Below are 18,752 nucleotides of genomic sequence, written 5' to 3'. Positions count from 1 at the left end.
TTTTTTAAAACCTTTTAAATACTACTTCCTCGAGTATTATTGACTTGCCGGATGAAGACTCCACATTTTCCCTACCGCTAATTTTTATTGGGTTCTCCACAATTTCTTCTGATAAGTTTTTGATATATTTTCACTTAATTTTATAAAAATATAACAAAAAACTAGTTACAATATACAGACGGTCCCCTACTTAAGGACATCCGACTTACAGACAACCCCTAGTTAAAGATGGACCACTCTGCCCACTGTGACCTCTCTGGATGTTACTATAGCCCCAGGCTGCAATGATCAGCTGTAAGGTGTCTGTAATGAAGTTTTATTGATAATCTTTGGTCCCATTACAGGTAAAAAATTTTAAACTGAAATTGTCCCTGGGGCAAAAAAAAAATTTTTTTGTCTGTAACTACAATTATAAAATATACAGTTTCGACTAACATACAAATTCAACTTAAGAACAAATCTATGGAACCTATCTTGTATGTAACCCAGAGACTGCCTGTATATTTGGTCATTTTGCATGAGATCTCTCCAATACGAAAGCTAAGGAAGGGGGACATGGGATTGTTTTTTTTGAGCGTATATTTATATTGTTTGTTTTCCATGTGTTTTTCTTGTCGTGATGCAGAAGACACGGTCTGTGGAGCTTTCTGCCCTCTCTCTCCAGTCATGGCATTGCCTCCTAATAGGTTTTGGCTCTGCTCTGCTCTCCTTGAGATCTTTACGATGTGCAACAATGCATGTTATCTCGGGTCCCATTCATGTCTTGTTTTTTTCCTCCTCTGGTATTTTAGTGACACAAAACAGAAACTGAACAAGGTAGCAGTTTTGATGATGAGATTACGGCTAGCCCGGCTGGCTGTCTCCTGACTCTAAACTACACCTCTCTCTGCACATGGCCACCCTTATCCCAATTGTTTAGATGTTGCTCAACCTGGCGAGTTTTAGGTTACGGGATCAATTGCTCTGTGCAACCCTGGGCTTAAAAAAACCAAACTTTTGTCTGGGAAATGTGAGCCCAGTGCCTGAGCCCCCAGAGACAAATCATTTGGAAATGAGACAGTTGTCATTGTGATACAGTGGATTTTCTTTTGTGAGAGTACAGTCTAATTGACCAAGAAAACACATTGCAATTACCACTTCCGCGACGCCCTCACGGTTTTTTCTTCTTCTCCTTCTTTCATCGGAGTCACTTCAATAACGAAGAGATTAAGCAAAAAGAACCAGGATTTATTTTTCCTATTTTCTATAATGTCTTTGGTTCCAAAAGAATTAGACTGAAAAACGCAAAAAAAAAAATTTGGGTGGCCTGATTGATGCATCTTTGTAATGTGATATTGTGTATTATGGTTAACATGTCGGGACCTCCATACTAAAGTTCTGGAGACATCGTTGTGGTCAATTTTGAATAAATATCTTCCTTATATGAGTGTAAAACACAAGTGCAGAAGCGCTTTTAACTTTGAATTGAAGGGTAATTAGAGATGAGCGAACCCAAACTTTTGGTTCATGGTCCTCTGTTGGCCAGCTCCGCCTAACCCGGACATGTTGCTTGATGGGATTCAGAACTACTAGTCGGGTAGCTTTATGCACCTAACAATTATGCATGCCTTTGATTGGCCAGTCATACTCACCAGGTGTTGCTTACAAGATGGATGCCATGTCCAAATTAGGCGGAGATGCGAAACAGAGGAAGCTGAACCTAAACTCCTGGTCCATTCATCTCTACAGGTGATACATGGGCAAGTTCTATGTTCAGGTAACCTTAGGGTGTTATGCAAGTGGCCTCCATAGTTTTTTTTTTTTTTTTTTGATCCAGTGATCTGGATTTCGCTGTGAGGAAACCAGCAGGTCTTGAAGTTCTCCTAATGTTGGTAACCACTGACCTGTTGGGTTGGGATACACTGGTCAAAGTAGAAAGATGGCAAACGATGATGAACAGCCGAGGACATGTTGAGTAGATGAGCAATCACAAAGGGCTGAAGGTCTACCACCAACCTTCAGAATATAGTCACCAGGGAAGACTAGGTACTTTAATTTCTCAGGCACCTTCCTTTGGGGGAAAAGGTGGCTTCTATAACCAAAAGCAGTAAATGGTTGGGGACAAACCACAAACCGAACACACGCCCATAACAGGACTGTCCAAGCCGCAAATCCGGGCAGAAATAGGACCAGTTTTGCAGCTCATGCAGTCTGCAAATGCACAGGGGCGTGAAAACCATGGCCATGTGTATGAGGCCATAGAAATGTTGTATCCTTTGAATTGACAGGTCAATTGACATTGTCCTCTGTTGGCCAGCTCCGCCTAACCCGGACATGATGCTTGACGGGCTTCAGAACTACTAGTCGAGTAGCTTTATGCACCTAGCAACTAGGCATGCCTTTGATTGGCCAGGTGTGGCCACCAAGTGTTGCTTACAAGACAGGTGTAACCAATCAGGCAACATGGCCAGGTTGGGTGGAGCTGCTAAATAGAGGACACTGAACCTAAACTCCTGGTCCATTAATCTCTACAGATGATACATGGGCAAGTTCTATGTTCAGGTAACACTAGGGTGTTATGCAAGTGGCCTCTACATATAAATATATATATAATACCCATATACAGTGATCTGGATTTTGGTGAGAGAAAACCACAAAGTCTTGAAGTTCTCCTAGTGTTGGTAACCACTGACATGTTGGGTTGGGAGACACTGGTCAAAGTAGGAAGATGGCAAACAATAATGAACAGCCGAGGACATGTTGAGTAGATGACCAATCACAAAGGGCTGAAGGTCTACCACCAACCTTCAGAATATAGTCACCAGAGAAGACTAGGTACTTTAATTTCTCAGGCACCTTCGTTTGGGGGAGAAGGTGGCTTCTATAACCAAAAGCAGTAAATGGTCGGGGACAAACCATAGGGAAGCACTCTGTTCTTTTAAATACTAGAGTAGATGGATCCACATGCCCTCTAGGCCAGCAGTACGGGTGCAGGGGGAACGGCAACGTGGCAAGCGATGGTGAAATCCTAATAGTTTGAGGATCATATCCACCATGTTGCCAATTTATGACTGTGAGCATCCAACCTCTCTCTGGTGACCACCACGTTCGAGATGTCTCCATGCTAGTGTGTTGCATTTTTGTGTGTGTTTCGGTTCACATGAACTTCAGGACGTCTAAAATCAAGTGAATAGGGGGAAGGAATCCTAAAATTGTCTCAGATTATCTTTATTGAACGCCGTATAGAAGGAAAGTCCCTGTATCTCTTGTAGCCTAGACCTCTCCTGTAAGCTTGTTTGCCGTTTCGGGCCTCTTCTCCATATAATAAATGACCCAGTGGTCACATGCTCCTTGTTAAAGCGGCGGGGTGGGGGGGGAGGGGGTGTTAGGACTTGGTTCTGTTATTAGATGTTACTCATGCTACAAATCAGACATCTTGAATAAATGATGGTGGTGAAAAATGACGGTAATAAAAAGTCAGATCTCGCTCCATCTTCTAGACGTCCACTTTAATTTCGAGTGAAAGATGAAAGGGATCGGCTCTGGACTGACTTTAAAGATGCCGCTGGGAACATTTTGCTGCTTTCATTATCTTTTTATATTTTTCTGTGTATTCTCCAACAACATATTGTGGTTTTCATTGTGAAAAAATAGGATATTTTATAGGTTGTTCTGCATTATGTGATCTACAGGGGAGCGGGGGGGGGGGGGGGGGCTCCTGTGCATCCATCACTACATTATACCACCGATAATGTAAGCTGCAAAACTATTCACACCCCTCACACATCTTACATCACACATCTTACATTTTTTAATATTGCCTCCACAAACTTTGATATACTGTATATACTCGAGTATAAGCCGACCCAAGTATAAGCCGAGGCCCCTAATTTTACCACAAAACCTGGTAAAACCTATATATTTTTTACCTGAGTATAAGCCGAGTTTGGGTTTTCAGCACATTTTTTTCGTGCTGAAAAACTAGGCTTATACTCGAGTATATTGATATTTTATGTGAAAAAAAAAAAAATTAAAATTTGTATCGCTCATATGTATCAGACCCCCTGTATAGTGCAAGACTAAAGGGACTACAGTGTATCCATTTGCTTGAGGTCACATTCGCATGTACCGCAGGGAGGAGCTTGGCCCGATTTGCATCGTGTTTACATCGCGTTTAAATTAATGTTCTATACATCTTAAATAGAATGTAAACTGTATGTAATGCTAAGAATGTTAAAGGACATCTATCACCAGAATGAAGGATTGTAAACCCAGCATGCTGACATACTGCTGTGTGCAACCTCTGGCATGAACTGCTCTGCTTTAAAAAATTATGCAAATGAGCCTGAGGGGCTCCAGGCTCCATGGGTGTTAATGGAGCCTTGAGCCCATCAGGCTAATTTGCATAAATATAAAGCCTTCTTTTTTTTTTTTTTTCAAAAACAAGGGAATATGAAGCTAAAAGAAGAGCTGATCCTGCAAGAGGGGGCACTAAACGGCATGTCTGTGTGCTTGGTTTACAATCCATGACCTGGTGGTAGATGTGTAAATACAATATTAATGCAGTGCAATCGTGCTAAGCTCCTCTATGCAGCCTTTGAATTACATTTCAAAACACAATTCAGATGTTGTGTGTGAATACGGCCTGAAAGGAAATCTACCATCAAAATCCATCATGATAAACCAGGGACATTACTCATAGATCCCGGCACTGTGACTGTGTTTGTTAGCCACGGTCTCATTCCTTCTAACATCAACTTTTTAAATAATGCTAATTTAACCTTAAGGGCGCATTCACACGTTGCGTTTTGACCTGCGTTTTCATTGCGTTTTGAAACGCATTACCACAGCTGAGGAGAGGTGATTTGCCTAATTACATTACTGTTTAAGTTTGTTAGTGCATGCGTTAACAAAACACATACGTTAACATTGTGTTTACAATGCGTTTTGTAAATGGAAATGTTAACAGTGATGTAATTGGGCAAATCACCGCTCCTCAGCTGTTGTAATGCGTTTCAAACGCTATGAAAACGCAGGTCAAAACGCAACGTGTGATCGCACCCTCAGGGTTCCTGGGGCTTTTACCGGGGCTCTTCCGTGCTGTAGATTCACAGGCTGTTAAACTGTGCAGGAGCCCACTGTGCATTAAAACGTCCTGAGCTGCAGTGAGATAACATCAGCCAAAGGGGAGGGGGAAGTGCTGAGAGAGCAGAGAGGGAGGGTGAGATAGTCTAACAGCCTGTGAAGGTACATCACAGAGGAGATCTGGTAACGCAACTTCCCTTAGCATTTCAGGCTCAGTAGTCTGATTTTGAAAGTTGATATTAGAAGGAAGGAGACATGAATAACAAATATAAGAAGCCAGTGACCGGTTCCTATAGAGCTCTAATGACTGACTGACCCCCTTCTTTTAGCTAAAAATTGTTTTGCTTACATCCACATAAATCGCCTTTTATCTTATATTACCTGGCATCAGAGGGGGGCGTGTCCTGCTTGGCCAGACCCTCCCATCTAATCCTCCTCATGCCTTATTCCTCCTTACTGGTCACAGTTCATGTCATGTGACCAAGGTGACATCATCTCAGGTTCTTTAGACTCTTAATAATAGCAAACTGTGCCCCATGCATGTATCTGACCACATGAAGTCACAGCAGCCTCCATGGACTTCTATTCCTCTCCATCCTCCATGGAGGCCACAGTGATTTCATGTAATTACAAACATGGTGTACAGTTTGCTGTTATTAGGCGGCTGAGAGACCTGCGATGATGTCACTGGTCACATGTCATGAATGTGACACAAGGCACCGTGTAAAGAAGTTGACACACTATTTCCCATTTGTACATAGAGGTTTATATGTCTGTAGTACAATATTAGCAGACTGTCCCTAAATACAAGGAGGCAGAGCAGTGATATCAAGAGACACAGAGCTGTCAGTCACAATAATGGGGTGTGGCTCACTGATATCTCTGACTCTTCTCCTCTCTCACGCTGCCAGAGATGAGTCAGAAAAGTGAATTTGCATATCAGAAAAATGGCTGTTATTAAGGTAGTGTCCCACAGGCAACTTATTTTAAGTGCTATGGGGAGGACTTGTAACCCTTTTATCAGGAGGCATGGTTTGTCAGGGGGGGACAAAATCTGGTGACTGGTCCTCTTTAAATTTACCCAGAGCTAGAGATGAGCAGACCTGACGTACGTGTTCAGGGTATGGCCATGCAACTTGGACTTATTGGCAGCCAAACAGCCAGTCCAACAAATTACTGACCATGACTAGGATTGTCCGGGGGAGACACTTTTTCTAGCCAGAGCCCTTACACTTGGGGCATTATTGCCCATCTTCCTAGTGACAGATACAGGAGTAAAGATTAATCAGAAGTGTCCGAGAGCAAGACTGTTCTAGTTGCTCATGTCAACCAATCTGTGCTCTGCTTTCATTTTAGAAACTGCTATGGGAAAATGAAAGCTGATCTGTGATTGGTTGCCATGAGGAACTAGAAGAGCTTTGCCGTTAGATATTTAGGCTAAATTTCCTCCTGCGGCAACGTCGCCAGTGCTTTTTTTTGTGAGTTTCTCAGCAAATTGTTGAATTTCACAATTTTTTTTCCCACACATGACACAGCAGCCACTACCAGAGCCCAGAGTAAAATTTAGGACAACGTAGAGTTAAAAAGTTGCATATGATAAATGGCCTCCAATGAGATTTTTTCTCCAAATCCTTTAGGCAATGTGACCTTGCATTTCGCTCAATGAGGAGATTGATCCGAAGTTTCTGAGGTAAAAATTTTCTAGTTACCCATGGAAACCAATGAGAGCTCAGCTTTCATTTTAAAAACAGCTGTGGGCAAATAAAAGCTGAGCTCTGATTGGTTTCCATGAATCACTAGAACAGTTTTACCTCAGACACTTCTGATAAATCTCCTCCATGATGATTTTCTTACTCCTGTGAGGTTTCTCTCCTGTATCTGACTCCGAGACCCTGGTGCAAATAGTTTTATACCCTATCGCTATGACTATTACTGCCGGTCCTATGTTTCATGCTCTGCTGCCATCTTGTGGTTAGATTTATATATAAGTTCTTAAGAATTTATTAGAACTTTACCTTTTTTTGTTGTTGTTTTTATATGGTGTTCCCTTTTTGGTTACTTACCTTTTGTAGGCTACACTGAATTTTTTTTTGCTGTGTTTTTTTTTTAAAATTCATAAAAGGCCTGGGATTTCCAATTCCGAATAACAAATCATTTGTTCTTGGAGGTTGGACCATGACTGATCAGGTTGTTCATTGTAGATAAAGGATCACAAATAACTTTGAGGGCAAAAAACTTAATTAAAGGAGATGTTGACTCCTTCTCCAGTTATTATACGTATGACAATTTTACAGGTCCTCCGTATCTGAGCATTGGGGTTCGTATGGGATCCTATTTGTTGGCTTAGATTATAAAATTATGTACAACTTATTGGCACATCATAGGCCACGCCTTTACCATAAGACCACACCCATTTGTCTGTTACACTTGATAAACCTGCACTACCTTTCTGAAGTTGATTAGAGAACTTATACTTTCTATATTTTTCCCCCACTGTTTAGATCAACAACATTGGGAAGCTGAAGGATTTTCTCCTGGAACATAGGAAGGATTACATAAACTCCTGCAGGTGAGGAAGGGTAATGCACATACATGTGTAATGATTGTGTATGGATGTAAACAAATACTGTGTTTCTCTCGAAATTTAAGTCTGTTTTACTGAGTTTAATATTGGCCCTACCCTGAAAATAAGCCCTAGTTACAAAACACTATAACTTCTGTACCATGGCACAGTTCTGGTGTCATTTTATAATTTTAAAGAGCAAAATCTCCACTTTTAATATTAAAGCTTGTGTTTCTAGGTGCTGTAGAACCGGATATATCCACAGTTAAAGCTACATGTGGACATGTTATATGTTCTGGACTGCAAATTTAAATATAGATATCTCTGTGTCTGTGGCACATAGGAACATTTCTGCATTAGACATTAAAGGAGATATTCTACTCTTTAAAATGACACCAGAACTGTGTTTCTTGAAGTTTGAAAAATAGTAAAAAAAAAGAAATTTTAAAAAGTTAAAAATAAATGAATTCAAATTCAAATCACCCCCCTTTCCCTAGAGCTGATAAATATAATTAAACCGTAAAAATCATAAACACATTAGGTATCGCTGTGTACCAAAATGCCCGATCTATCGAAATATAACTTCGGCTATTCCCCGGCGTTTAACGCCGTAACAGTAAATAGCCCATAAAGTTGAAAATGGCACTTTTTAATTTTTTTTGCCATTTTGCAAAATATAAAAAATTCAATACATAGAGATCGAAAGGAAGTACAGTGCACAAAATGGTAGCATTGAAAACGTCATCAAGTTGCAAAAAATGACACTAAATTTGGTATCCCCATAATCGTACCGACCCAAAAAATATAGTAGACATGTCATTTGGGGCGCAAAGCAAAAAGTCCAAGCCCATAAAAATGGCTTAAATGCATTTTTTACCAATTTCACTGCATTTGGAGTTTTTCCTGCTTCCCAGTACTCGGCATGGAATATTAAATACCGTCACTATGAAGTGCAATATGTTACACAGAAAACAAGTCCTCGCACAGCTCTGTACGTGGAAAAATACATTACTTTTATTTTTTTTTAATCGGGCCGCCCAATGGTTTTTTTCATTGTAGTATGTATTGCATAACCCCCGCTATGGATCTGCGGATTTGCACCCAACTTTAGCAGTGCTACTCCTATCCCTATCCCATCCATATCCTATCCTTATCCCATCCATATCCTATCCCATCCATATCCTATCCCATCCATATCCTATCCCATCCATATCCTATCCCATCCATATCCTATCCACTATCCCATCCATATCCTATCCCATCCATATCCTATCCCATCCATATCCTATCCCATCCATATCCTATCCCTATCCCATCCATATCCTATCCCATCCATATCCTATCCCATCCATATCTTATCCTATCCCTATCCCATCCATATCCTATCCCATCCATATCTTATCCCATCCATATCCTATCCCTATCCCATCCATATCCTATCCCATCCATATCCTATCCCATCCATATCCTATCCCATCCATATCCTATTCCTATCCCATCCATATCCTATCCCATCCATATCCTATCCATATCCTATCCCATCCATATCCTATCCATATCCTATCCTTATCCCATCCATATCCTATCCTATCCCTATCCCATCCATATCCTATCCCTATCCCATCCATATCCTATCCATATCCTATCCTTATCCCATCCCATCCATATCCTATCCATATCCTATCCCATCCATATCCTATCCTTATCCCATCCATATCCTATCCCATCCATATCCTATCCCATCCATATCCTATCCCTATCCCATCCCATCCATATCCTATCCCATCCATATCCTATCCCTATCCCATCCCATCCGTATCCTTATCCCATCCTATCCTTATCCCATCCATATCCTATCCCATCCATATCCTATCCCATCCATATCCTATCCCATCCATATCCTATCCCATCCATATCCTATCCCATCCATATCCTATCCCATCCATATCCTATCCCATCCATATCCTATCCCATCCATATCCTATCCCATCCATATCCTATCCCATCCATATCCTATCCCATCCATATCCTATCCCTATCCCATCCATATCCCTATCCCATCCATATCCTATCCTTATCCCATCCATATCCTTATCCCATCCATATCCCTATCCCATCCATATCCTATCCTTATCCCATCCATATCCCTATCCCATCCATATCCTTATCCCATCCATATCCTTATCCCATCCATATCCCTATCCCATCCATATCCCTATCCCATCCATATCCCTATCCCATCCATATCCCTATCCCATCCATATCCCTATCCCATCCATATCCCTATCCCATCCATATCCCTATCCCATCCATATCCCTATCCCATCCATATCCCTATCCCATCCATATCCCTATCCCATCCATATCCCTATCCCTATCCCATCCATATCCCTATCCCTATCCCATCCATATCCCTATCCCTATCCCATCCATATCCCTATCCCTATCCCATCCATATCCCTATCCCTATCCCATCCATATCCCTATCCCTATCCCATCCATATCCCTATCCCTATCCCATCCATATCCCTATCCCTATCCCATCCATATCCCTATCCCATCCATATCCCTATCCCATCCATATCCCTATCCCATCCATATCCCTATCCATCCTAAAAACTCATGTAATAACTGATGCCTTAAACCTCTGTTCTTTACCGTTTTTTTGTAGCAGAGGTAAGGAACAGAGGTTTAAACGGTAGTGTGAACTGGGGCTTATCTGTAACCTCCAGCAGCAGGCACTGCCCCCCCCCCCCTCTCGGTCCTAAGGGGTTGATGACAATGAAGTGTCCCTGCCCCAGTGATCCTCTTGTGCCGTGGCTGGAGGCAGGTGCTATGTGGTGTCTTTGTTCCTACTCCAGGGGGAATAGTGGACTTTCTTTCATTTTTAATCTTACAGTGTTGGGGCCACAAGGGGGAAGTTTTCACAATCATTTCCTCAAGGAAACTTTTTACCATGTCAGAGTCACTGAAGGAGACATAATACCTGGCTCCGGCTGCCAAGGGGGACAATGCTTTATAGGGACCACTAAGGGGAAGGCGGTAATACTACATTGTGGCCACAATGGGGGCAGAATACTTTGAATACTCTTTTTAATATTCTGTGCGGGAGCATAATGGGGGCAACATACTATGGGTGTGATGAGGAACTATGTAATGTTGGTGTTGGGGACAGTCATGACTTGATATCTGTAAGCTGTTTTAGTAAGAGGTTTTATTGCCTCCTCCCCTTCCTCATCTTCTTCACAATGTGAGGACAATGTACAATGTAAAGCCCCTTCATCTGGTGTATATTGTGGGGTTAATGGGCTGTTCCAATACGAAGTTGTATGTGTGTGTAACAGCACGGTGACTCAGTGGTTAGCACTACAGCCTTGTAGTGCTGGTTACCTGGGTTCAAGTCCCAGCGTCAAAATCTTCAGAGTTTGCATGTTCTCTAGGTGTTTCCATGGGTTTCCTCTGGGTGCTCCGGTTTCCTCCCACACTCCAAAACATACTGGTAGGTTGATTAGATTGTGAGCCCCATGGGGGACAGGGACTGATGTGACAAGCTCTGTGCAGCGCTGCGTAATCTGTGTGCGCTATATAAATAAAGGAATTATTATTATTACGCATAGTATATATTAGGACAGTGATGGCGAACCTTTTGGAGACAGAGTGCCCAAACTACAACCAAAATCCACTTATTTACTGTGAAGTGCCAACAAGGCATTTTAAGCAGTAACTTATTGCTACCTGCTCTTCCACATCTTTCAATTGTATCGGCTCTCGTAAGGCAACCAATACAGTTGAAAGAAGGAGGGCAAATTCAGACTCTTGTTGTAGCTTCTCTCCAGGGTCTCTGTGTAGAGGAAAAATGGTTGGTCCAGCGGGAGGATCTCCAGAGATATTGCAGTTCTGTCACCACTTCTCACTTTTCCCGCAGTTCCGAACAGCCAATGAAGTGTTGCTTTAAAATAGTGCTGAGAGCAGCATCTCTTAAGTTGCCTGGGACTTGGTGGATTTGGTCCTATTTAGTGAGCTCTGTCCTGGGGTGATGGTCTGAGTGCCCACAGAAATGGCTCTCAGTGCCACCTCTGGCACCCGTGCCATAGGTTCGCCACCACTGTATTAGGATGTGTCCCCTGTTGGTCTTCTGCACCTATGTTGTGTGTCCAGCAGGTGGCGCTGTGGTACTGTACATTGTGATGCTTTCTCTATTGTCCTTCCACATTATGCAGCTCCTGTATTACTCCACATCATGTTCAGATTTGTAGAAGACTTTATTCTAATTCCATAATTTTACTCTTTTTTTTTTTTTTTTTTTTTTTTTAATTTTAAATCCCCTGAAATCTCAAGATGGGTTTTAATTGCTTTTACATATATATTTATATTTTACATTGATGTGGTCAGTGTAGTGGGTGTGGTGCTAGGGATGAGGAGCATAGTAATACTTTAGCACAACACGCCTGTATTTGACTGTTTTTCCGGCCTGTGTCAACAGTTTTCCTCTTGTGTCTACATTGAATGGCCACAAAAACCGGGGCGTATGTCGTCCATTTTTGCAGATCCGCAAAAAATTGGGAGCCCGTTACCTAGCAACCCCCCATAAAAATAGGGATGACATATCAATCAGGGAGAATTATCAATCAGGGAGGCTGAGCTGTGGCCTCCTTATTCATAACTGTGTGACAGGGACCTGTTTCCTTTAATTTTCCTTTTATTTATATGGCGCACACAGATTACGCAGGGCTGCACAGAGATTGCCAGATCAGTCCCTGTCCCCAATGGCGCTCACAATCTAATCACCCTACCAGTATGTTTTGGAGTGTGGGAGGAAACCGGAGGACCTGGAGGAAACCCACACAAACATGGAGAGAACATACAAACTCTTTGCAGGTGTTGACCTGGATGGGACTTGAACCTAGGACCTAAGTTATATAAGTAACTGTTTATAGGACCGGTGTAGTCTTTATAAAACAAATTAATCTATTGTTAATCAGTGATCTGTTACTGCCAATGAAATATTACCTGACATTCCCGGTGTTTTCCAATATTTCCATACTTGGGGTTCATTCAGACATCGCAATGTGTGGCCGTGATCTGGCCGCACCTATTGTGGTCAGATCACAGCCACAATAGAAGTATGTGGCTCCCAGTCAGGCCATGTCCAATATTTCAGCAGATTTGCGCCGTGGCCGCTCGTTTGCCTATGGAGGAAGGAGGGGTGAAGAGCACTCGCTCCTGCTCCTCCTCCTGGCCCTGTGCTCACTAGGGATCCTGTCTGGACAAGCACATGGCCATCTGGATGAGGCCTTGCTCTAGTTTCCAGTTCCCATGTTTCTCCGGTTTTCCAGCCTACCCCAGCCAAAAATGTGAGAGTCGCAGGACCTGCTTCATCCAATAAGTGCCCAATGGTGCTCGGGTCACTTCCTGTTTCCAGGGTGCTGCACTTCCTGTGTTGTTGTCTCGTCTGAGCAGGCCACTTACTGGATAAAGCGAACCCCATGACTCCAGTTAACTCCTTGGCGCACACAGACACCCGGAAGTACTGGAGCGACGTGGAACTAGTATTTATCCCCCCCCCCCCCCCAATCCTGGGCCCCCTGGGGGTATTTTCCCTTTACCTGGAAAACCCTTTTAACTACTGGCAGTGGTTGTCATTTTTGGGTAAAACTCTAAAGGCACAAATATGGAACCCTCAATGATCACCTCCTGATGACCTTACCCCATTTAAACCTCCTAGGGAACCTGGAAAACCCCTTCAATGTGTTTTTTTTTCTTTTCATGCCATCCTAATATTACAAGAAGTCCACTTTACTTTCTGTTTTAGTCATGTGTCGAAATATTCCCGTATGACGGACAGCGAGCGGGACCAGATTGATCAGGATGCACAGACCTTCATGAGAACCTGTTCTGATGCTATCCAGCAGCTGAAGACGGAGGGTGAGTCCTGAACCACGTGGTGGTTGTCTTTTATATATAGGTACATGGACTCCGCTAAAAGCAACATTTGTGTAGCCCCACTAAGGTTTTTGCTATGTTATTGTGGATAGTGGGGGTCTTCTAGGCCAGTGTAGACCCTGGCTTTAGCCCTATCCCAGAATAACCAGTCCTCTCCATACACTTGACTATCTCATATTCCAGCTCTGTGAATCGGATAAATACAATTTTCCAAAGGGCAGTACAAGGGCATCGGACACACAGGGTCATACATGGCAATTTTGGGTGTTGTACTGTGAATAGTGCTTAATGTGGTGCGGTTACGTGTAACGCTGATGCAGCCGCCATGTCACCATATAGAAGATACTGATCCGCCCAATGTCCTCCTCATTCAGGCACATTTACTGTTCTCTTCTTCTTGGATTCCAAGTCAATTGTGAAGTAAAGGTACAATATATGAGCCGCATATTTAAAGGGGGTTTCCTGTAATTTCTTTTGATGATATTTCTTAAAGGGGGGAACATCAAGAGTTAATTGAGTGGGAGGGGGCACCAAATAGATTTTAGTATAAGATAGTATAAGTGCATGTTAAAGGTATAGCTATGAATCTCATGTCCAACTACACAGGGGATTAGGAGGATGTAATATATGACAAGTTAAATGATCTGCATTATTGATTGGACTCCTCTGGGGATATATCTATGGTGTATTGGTATATATTGGATCGAACACTAGTTGGATTTCCTGATAGAAGTAGGGAACATTGAGAAGAAGACTTGGGATCTATAGAGGAGGATCATCAGGAGGAAATGTTAATGAGGCGCAGAGGCTTTCTGAATGATATCTACTCTACAGAGATTATAGAACGCCTACATCTATGCTCAGGAGAGGAGCGAGGTCTGGCACCCGCTGGTAGATTTGCTACACATGATCTGGTCCAGCCGTAACTTGGAGAGGTTCTGGAAAGCGTTGGTCAACATCATCAACATTGTATAAGTGCTGGAGATTCTGTCCCCCTTTGTTTGGTGTGATATGTGGAAGATCCGGCACAATTGCAGCTGCCCACGCAATGTAGATGGCTCACAAATGAATTGCCCAACACTGGCTGTTCTGCCTGGTCCGAATTTCTTGGTGAGGCCAGTTGGCTGACTCTATTACAGAAGAGGAACTTTAATAAGTCCTAAGGTGCTGAATTATTTCCAAATATGGGGTCATTGGAAGTTGCTTCTATGACTTTATTCCAGATAATCTTTAAAGGACACCTGTCATCAGGTCTGTGTCACTTGTCCTGTCACTACTACCTGTTGGAGCAGCTCACAAGGATCCATCCCAGCCTTTATCTAGTCAATTCATACATTAATCATTATAAAATTAGCTTTTCTTTATTATGTAAATGAGGCTGGTCACATGGTCAGAGGCAGTGATGTCACTCCTGTTACCCCTCCCCTCTCCTCCCCCTGCTCATGTCTGTGTGTAATGTATAGTAAAGCATTGCTAGTGTGTGTGCTGCATCTGCTGACATGCTGCAACCTCCTAATACACAGAGACACAGACATCAGCTACACAAGTACCTGACATGTTCTGCTATAACATGGCTGCCTGGAGCTGCTGTATCTCTCTCGCACGCACGCACGCACGCACGCACGCACGCACACACAGGCTGCAGGGGGCGTGGCCACCAGCAAGCACATGGAGCAGTCATCACATCATTATACAGCCTCACACCATTATACAGGCTGTCAGTCATGCACTGGGGGTGTGGCTGTGCCTCCCACTCATGAATAAGCCGGACAGCTTGAATATGCTAATGCTTCATTGGACATTTCACAGGTCATTTGCATACAGCTTTAGGACCTCATTGCTTAGGTTTACAGGCATGTAGAGGGACAATGAAGGGATAGAGGCAATGCTCTCTAATGGCAGTTTATGAAAATATATTTAGTTTAGGGGGGTTATTTTGCCTGACGGTTCTCTTTAATTTATTAAAGGAATTTTAAGTGCATCCACTTATGTCTTGACTTTTTTCCATTATTGGTCTAATATTCATAACTATATATTTTTTGCAGCCTGTAAGGAGACCATTTCTCCCCAGGTCAGAGAGCACCGGCTGGCCGTCCTGGACTTCATTGAAGACTATTTAAAAAGTAGGTGTATCCATAGTACTGCACTACTGGAGTGCACTGTGATAAATGTGGGGGTCTGGTTTGTGGGTAATGTATACTTTATAGCCAAATTATTGTGGGATAGATATCTATAGGTTTGTTAGTACCTCCTAAGGTTATTGATATTGTCCGGTTTTATGTTCCTGTGCAGGAGTGTGTAAACTGTACTCGGAGCAACGAGCCATCCGTGTGAAGCGTATGGTGGACAAGAAAAGATTGTGAGTATCTGATAACAACGTAAGATGGATTTACAATCTGGAGGCCAGAGCTCCGCTATACTGCAGATCTCATCATCTCAATGGGAAACCTTCTGTAGAATCTGTAGTAAAATCCAGACCTCCACATAACAATGGAATTCAACAGGAAAATTCTTTTTTTTTTAATTTTTTTTATCTCTACAATATAATAAAACCTACAAAGACATGTGACCCAATAATGTGCCAGCTAAATGAAGATCAAACGGTGAAGTCCTCTATTTATCACCAACTTATCAAACTTATCCAAAAGTTGTAAAAAGTCATACAATACAAGCATTATTATATACAATCAATAACTAACACTATGCCCTGAGGTTGGAACCAGAGAACGGACTTAATAAATTTGCCCTATTGTCCTGTGCAGCCTATCTACCATGGCCAGAATTGGACCATTGAGGAGTAGTAGAAGGTATTAGAAGGTGGCCACTCTGACAAGTCACAATTTCTTCTACATAATATGGGGATACAGGGTGTGTGTTCAGATAGATGGGGAATAGATTTCTAATGAAAAACTTTCAATAAAAATGTTCTTCTGGGATCCTTGGGTCCTGACATTCATGTGGATGTCACAAAACATTGTAGAAATCAAGTATCCCTATCATGGCAGCTTTATTCTTAGATATCAGAGATATTATTACATGTGAGAGGGCTTAGAGGGACTTGACAAAGAGTTCCAGGTACCGTAATAACTTCACCTCCCAATTCACAAGATCACATTCCCATCGATCATCTGTAGGTAATCTGTGACAAATGTGTCTTGCGGCTTACAAGATGTAAAGGATCTGCTTGTTGTTATAAACCACAGACGGGTCTTGTCTAAGCTGCTTTGATCGCTAAAAGGGTCTTCGTGATCATTGAGCGGTGAAGCCATATGAAAGCCACGTTAAAGGGGTTGGCCACTTATACAAAACTTTAACAGAGTAAGGCTACATTCACACGACCGTATGATTTCTCCAGTCCCGTATTTACGGGCCGTATATACGTGACGTTTTTCATCCGTATGCAGCACGTATGTAACCCGTATGTAACCCGTATTTTATACGTCCCCATAGACTTCTAGGGCATACGGAACTGAAATACGGGAGAAAATAGGACATGCTCTATATTTTTATACGGCTAGTATACGGTACGGTACGGAACGGATTTAACAACGGCAATATAAATGGTCAGACGTATTGTCCATTGAAATGAATGTGGCCGTATGTAATCCGTAAAAAAACGGTACGGTACGGTACGGATACGGCCGTTTTCATACGTCCGTGTGAATGTAGCCTAAGGCTGCATTCACACAGACGTGTTCCCGCTGTATCTCCGCACGATGGGCACTTGTCGGCGTCCATTGCGAAACATGGGGCACAGCGCCGTATTCCGAGAAAAGATGGGACATGTGCTATCTTTTCAGGGCTACGGTATGGTGCCGCACGTGTTCTGCACCGTACAGATTCATCCGGCAGCGTGCACCATTGCCAGCCTATGGGGGACGTATATCTGACGTATATATACGTCCCCCAACGGCCGCGTGGATGCAGCCTAAGTATAAAACCCTAATCAAAGCGAGTCACCCAAATCCAACTTACCCTAAGTTTACTAAGTAAGGTTGTTGGTAGCCACAAGAAGCCATGTGGAGGGTCATGTGGCTCATTGGTAGCAGGGTTCAAGACTTGGTGTCTGCACGCCCCTCACCAGTCCCATAACAATATCCAGATTCCCCCTCCAGCCACTGCTATGCGAGTAGTTATGACGGAGGCGGTGTGCAGACAATAATGACTGCACAACCCCCTCCATCTGCCAGAAAGCAGCAGGACACAGGATGTCACAGGAAGTTCTGAGTCCTGCTGCCTGGTGGTCAAGTGACCCCAGGCTCCCTGTGGCTCCTGACAAAGGTTACCAGGGTAAGTACTATATTAGGGAACCCCTTTAAGTCCAGTGCTTCCTCAAGCAAGTCTGACCCCTTCAGACATCAGCACTTGGAATGTAAAGTCTCCAGTGCAGTCCAGTTGATGTTCTTCTCCGTCCTGGATGATGTATAACGCTTCTGGCCATTAATAACTGCTTTCCGATCCCCTAATCAGGTTTCCGATGGAAAGAAATAAACCTATTATCCCTCCTCGCTACAATACACTAACCAGACCGTGACGGTGTGAAATAAAACATAAAAAGATAATTTTTTTTTCTTAATAAATGGACTATATTCAACATCAAAAAGCTTCCCTCGGCAGAACGCTGAAATGTGCGTTTTGCCATTTTCCCATAGGGTATAAGAGAAGCTTAATGTGATAATTAGAAAGGCTTTTATCACGGTAATAGATTTCCTTTGTGCTCGGGCATCACAGGCAGTTTGTTCCTTTTCAATTAAAAACTATTATATTCCATAAGTGAGATAATAACAATGGGAATGTGCGATTGCAGCTTTAATGGGGAAAGTCAATTATTTCATAAGCTAAACAAATGCGCTTATGTAAATCTGTGTCGGGCTCGGTTCTGACAACCCGCTGGTAATGAGAAAGTAAAATGTAACGTGCCTAATGCTTAGACGTATGTAATAACCTGGTAATATATGACTATAATGTGCAGAATATAGATCCTTGTTGGTGCTGACACTATATTAAATAGATGCACTGCAGTTTAAAGGGGTTGTCCAAGAAGGGTAAATATTCAGGCCCTGGATGAAACCTGCTTTCATCGGAACAGCAACGTCCATCCAGTCAGAGAGAACTTGTCATTTAAATTAAAACACCCCAAAAAATACTTCATTCAAGACTATAATGAAAAAGCATCGCCCTT

The 18,752-nt window shown here is 42.6% G+C and overlaps 1 protein-coding gene across 1 annotated transcript in view; it reads left to right on the top strand.

The window, feature by feature from the left end:
- STX18 (syntaxin 18) overlaps positions 1 to 18,752 on the top strand; it is a 92,059-nt gene that overhangs the window by 38,991 nt on the left and 34,316 nt on the right. Inside the window, exons 2-5 of the mRNA XM_072126094.1 lie at positions 7,566 to 7,633; positions 13,440 to 13,552; positions 15,616 to 15,693; positions 15,863 to 15,929. Of these exons, the coding sequence (XP_071982195.1) occupies positions 7,566 to 7,633; positions 13,440 to 13,552; positions 15,616 to 15,693; positions 15,863 to 15,929 (326 nt within the window). The remainder of the gene's footprint in view (positions 1 to 7,565; positions 7,634 to 13,439; positions 13,553 to 15,615; positions 15,694 to 15,862; positions 15,930 to 18,752) is intronic.

The sequence above is a fragment of the Engystomops pustulosus genome, chromosome 1 (assembly GCF_040894005.1).
Source record: "Engystomops pustulosus chromosome 1, aEngPut4.maternal, whole genome shotgun sequence".
NCBI lineage: Eukaryota > Metazoa > Chordata > Amphibia > Anura > Leptodactylidae > Engystomops > Engystomops pustulosus.
This window is presented reverse-complemented; position numbering and strand designations above follow the sequence as displayed.